The sequence below is a fragment of the Mesitornis unicolor genome, unplaced genomic scaffold (assembly GCF_000695765.1).
Source record: "Mesitornis unicolor isolate BGI_N332 unplaced genomic scaffold, ASM69576v1 Scaffold25620, whole genome shotgun sequence".
NCBI classification, from domain to species: domain Eukaryota; kingdom Metazoa; phylum Chordata; class Aves; order Mesitornithiformes; family Mesitornithidae; genus Mesitornis; species Mesitornis unicolor.
The window spans coordinates 11303-15674 of NW_010159318.1; the positions used below are offsets into that span (position 1 = coordinate 11303).

General features: G+C 34.3%; 1 protein-coding gene across 1 annotated transcript; it reads right to left on the minus strand.

Annotated features, from left to right (window-relative positions):
• Nucleotides 1-583: 583 nt before the first annotated feature.
• LOC104542090 (protein FAM19A5) lies at nt 584-733 on the minus strand (the record flags this gene model as incomplete). The annotated part of the gene is made up of 1 exon (XM_010186303.1): nt 584-733. A coding segment is annotated over one exon (150 nt), but the record flags the coding sequence as incomplete, so codon positions are not given.
• Between the last annotated feature and the right edge of the window lie 3639 nt (nt 734-4372).

Here is a 4372-nt window from a genome sequence, read left to right on the forward strand (position 1 = left end):
AAAATTTATTTTAAAGTGAAATATTTTCATACGTCCCTGTATGTCAGCAGTTTTCCAGCTTCATGCTGTCACTGCATCAGCCGTGAATAATACAGAATCATCATTTTAAGAAGAGAAGGAATGCTGGACATGTGAGGTATATTCAGATACTATACTCCAACTACAGTTGCTTTGTCCAACAACATTAACTATCACAGTCACACTAGCTTCCCAGTGGCATAAAACCTTTGAGGCTTTCTGTAGTGTTTTCTTAATGTTATAAGGAATAAAAAAATAGGGGGAAAAAGAATGCCATCTCACTGCTGACTCTGTCATCACATGCAAAATATAACAGCACCGTGCCCTTAACATTCAGTTGCATATCAAGCTAAAACAAAAGCGAAAATTCCAATTAAAAATTATAACTGAAATATCTATGCTATTAGTCAGTAATACTCTTTCGGGAAATTTCAATGGTATTACCAATGCTAGTTGAAACACATGAAAATTTTTTCTATAGAGCTTTTATTTTTTTACAAGACACTACCAGTTTACACCACTCTTGCATTGGCAGAAACTGATTGAATAGATCTTTGCTTCTTACCATCAACACAGGCTGGCCTTGCTCTTGTTGTACCGGCAATCTGTCCTTTTTTACATGCACAGCGAGCTGTTTGTCGGGCTATAGTCCTTCGGGGCTGACTGCTATCTCTGTCCAAAGTAACAATCTCACATGTACCTGCAGCCAGTTGACCTGGAAAAAGAACCAGCAACAGGTACCAGAGTCACTGAATGCACTACAGGCAATCTATTACAGCCGAATAGAGTCATGGCCCTATGTCACAGCAGACACTCCACAACAAATGGGCAGCCAGCTGATGGATATAATAAAACCGAGATGACATACAATTTTTCTTTGCGGTGGACACATGAAAACCCTGCAAACTGGTTCTGTCAGAAAATTATTATTGTTCCATAAAACCAGAGAGCTGAGGTCACATAGGTTACTTTTACTTATGTCAACTTAACTTAAAGGAACAATCTGCTTTTACAGCAATGAAATTTAAATGGTGTGCTCTTTATGTACCTTCAGAAAATAAATGATAAGGTATATGGAAAACAAAATACTTCCCCACATCTCCGTAAATATAATTAAGTCTTAACTGTTTATGTGTTGATTTTCCAAGAAAAAGTCTTTTAAAGTATGCTCATGTTGACCAGGTTGTCAGTCCTTTGGCTCTTAGTCTAAACTGAACTGTAATTCATTCCCTGCCTGAGTAATATTTGAAGTAACTGGTCTTTTGTCTTTTAATAGATTTACTTGTAACCATTCTTCAAAGGAGAGTAAAATGACACTGTCTTGTTAACTCAGAAACATTGTTTGCCTTTTATTGACTTCTCCAATATATGTAGTTTTTCCTGAATACTAGGGAAATCCACACCACATATTGAATTTGGATCTGAGGCAAAACAAAAAGTTGCAGGAAAATATTTTATGAAGAATATTAGTCTGAAGTAAAAGTCATACATGTAAAATCATGCACTTCCTCTTGTACAACCAATAGTAGGCTATTAGTATACCAAAATACTACCTTCAACAAGAAATAAAGATACATTAATGAATTTCTAGGCATAGTAAGACTGACTAAAAATTCCAGCTATCACTTTGTCTTACATATAATTTCTGAATTTTATGATACAGTATTAAATATAATTTCTATTGGATTTTGTCTTTGTGAGAAATCAATTATAAACATTCAAATGAATATGTGCAAAAACATCTGCAAATCACAAGCTTATTGCATTTTATTTTCATAAAAAATAAGACTGGAGCAAATGCAATATTGTGTTTATAAAAATGTTATGCAGTGTAAATAATATTTACAGTAAAATATTTTATGCTGTTGAAATATTGAAAAAGAACAATGAGACAAAAGTAGAAATTTAAATTTTATATTAACAGCAAAATTTAAAAAAAAAACAACAAAAAACCAACCTCAAACATATATGAATGATTTTTAATTGAAATCTAAAAATGTACTTATATTTCTGTACACTGTAGTTTTTCCATTCAGAACAGAAATTTACCCAGTATATTCTTCTCAGAACCAGCTTACAATGCTTTCTGTTGTGTGGATACTGTTTTGAAACTTTCAGAATACAAAATATTGTAGGCTGTCAATAGCATTGTGACTGATTCACTGCTAAGCCCCCTAAATTTTACGTTGCTGTGACTTCTACACTGCAGTGAACTACAATGTGGTATAACTGAGGATCTCAAAGAGGAATATGGATTCATGCAAATATATGCCATATATGTAGTAATACACATTATGCATTTGTAAATACAGATATGCTATTAACTATAGTGAACACTATGACCATAGTGTTTAATGGCTGCTGGCAACTAGACAGAAGCTAAAGTCAGTCCTGGGTTTGGGTTTCTAGCTTTTTCTACCCACTCTTTTAATAAAAACATCTTAGGATAAACATATTGATGAGAGAACTTTTACTCTGCTATAGGCTGGGTTTTTTAACTTTGCTTTAGAAAAAAATGAAGACAAAAATAGAAAGCAAAGGTTTCACAAGCAAGACAGTGGCACATGATTTTTAAGATAAGGTCAAGGGAAATCCAGCTACACTGAAACATCTTGAACTGAAAAAAAAGCATTCTTTTTTACCCCCCCACTAATGTCTTTCATTCTAGGTTGCAGGAGATGTATTGCTCCCAAGGAATACAGCTGTCTTAGTAGATCATGTAAAATAGACATAATCAGAGGTGTATTTAGATCTTCACCCCTTAGGCATTTGAACATCATGATTACAGTCCTGTATTGAGAATAGAAATTGAACGGAAACCAAAGAAAAAGTGGAGGCATAAATATGATATGTGTAAATGTTCCTGAGAATATAGGTTGCCATATACTCCACTATCTGTAAGTTTTTATACTACTGTTGCTTACATTAAAATATATGGTAAATCATATAATCTGGGTGAATCATTATATAAAACCGTATTTCAGAGGAAAAGAAACCAGTTTTACAGCACAGTGAAGGTGAATAAGGACTATACTCAGAGAAAAAGAACAATGAAGCTCTATGTCAAGATAATTTGTGAAAGCAAAAAGCTTTCCAAGGAATGCAAGCAGTGACTATCAATAAGAATGCCTATAGATCATCTTTTCTGCTTTTGGACCCGTTCAGTTTTAGCTTTGCATAGGTTAATTTTGAGCCAGCTGGCCTATTTGGTTTTTATGACTGTTTTCAGCTGTTTCGTTTAGAGATGATAATTTCTTCCAGGCATAGCCACCTCATTTTCTTGATGAACATCAAAAACTGGGATACCCTAAATGAGAAAAATTAAGAACAATACAAAAGTGATGTCACACTGACTTCCAAGGAATTTTATACAGGTATTAAAAATAAGGGAAAATTTGAAAGATTTCTAAAATGTTTCATAGATTTATTTTTTTTGTTAAAGATCACTTCTCTGTTGCCATTCTTGTTTCTATAACAGAAGAAAATCGAAAGTTATTGTAGAGCTGCAGTAGCTTTTCCCGCATATCATATAAATACTTCCTGGTCATTGTGTCACAGGGTGCAAAGATTGCAAGTATATTGAGTGCTGCAGTAGACTGTACATCCACTGCCACTTGGCTCTAGATGTCTGTAAACCATGAAAGGTATTAGTTAAGGTTATGGAGGCCCATCTCCAGAGAGAGTCATCATCTTGCAAAGCATGTCCTCTCTGTCTCTCGTTTAAGTAGAGCATAAGTCTGCCCATAGGAGCACCTTACTTAGATGACATATATGCTACTTCAGCTTTTTAACAATTTAGTCTAGAAATGTAAGGCACAAAATGATGGAACAAAAGGAATATACTTCTTTTAAGTAGCAAGTTTCAAGAATTAGGGTACCTTTCATTTTCAAGGAAGATAACATAGTGATCTCTTTCAAAGATATTAATGAAAATAGGTCATTCGTCTGTGAGCCCCTGTACACTCTCCACTCCTAAGCACAGAGAACAAATCTCAAGGCAGCAAGAGGTGGAGTTGCACTGAAGCTTTTCCAGTTGAAAGATTAAGAGCCACAGTCTGTGGAACAGTCATAAAGACTCACACTTTCAGTAGATCGTATTTACATACTTGCAGTACACAAACCAGTTCAGCACCTTCCAACCCGAATGAAATAATCTTGGTGATAAAAAAAGGCAAGCATCATCAGAGAACTCTGATCCATTCTAGCCTTGTCTGAAAGTTTAAAGGAAGAAAAAGTAATTTTTATTATTTTATGGAACAAGCATAAAGATTACTTCAGAGTTACCATAATCCAGTTGTCCAAGGAAATGAGTGGGTATTTCTTTGTTGTTAATGTTTTAGTATTATTTTATATA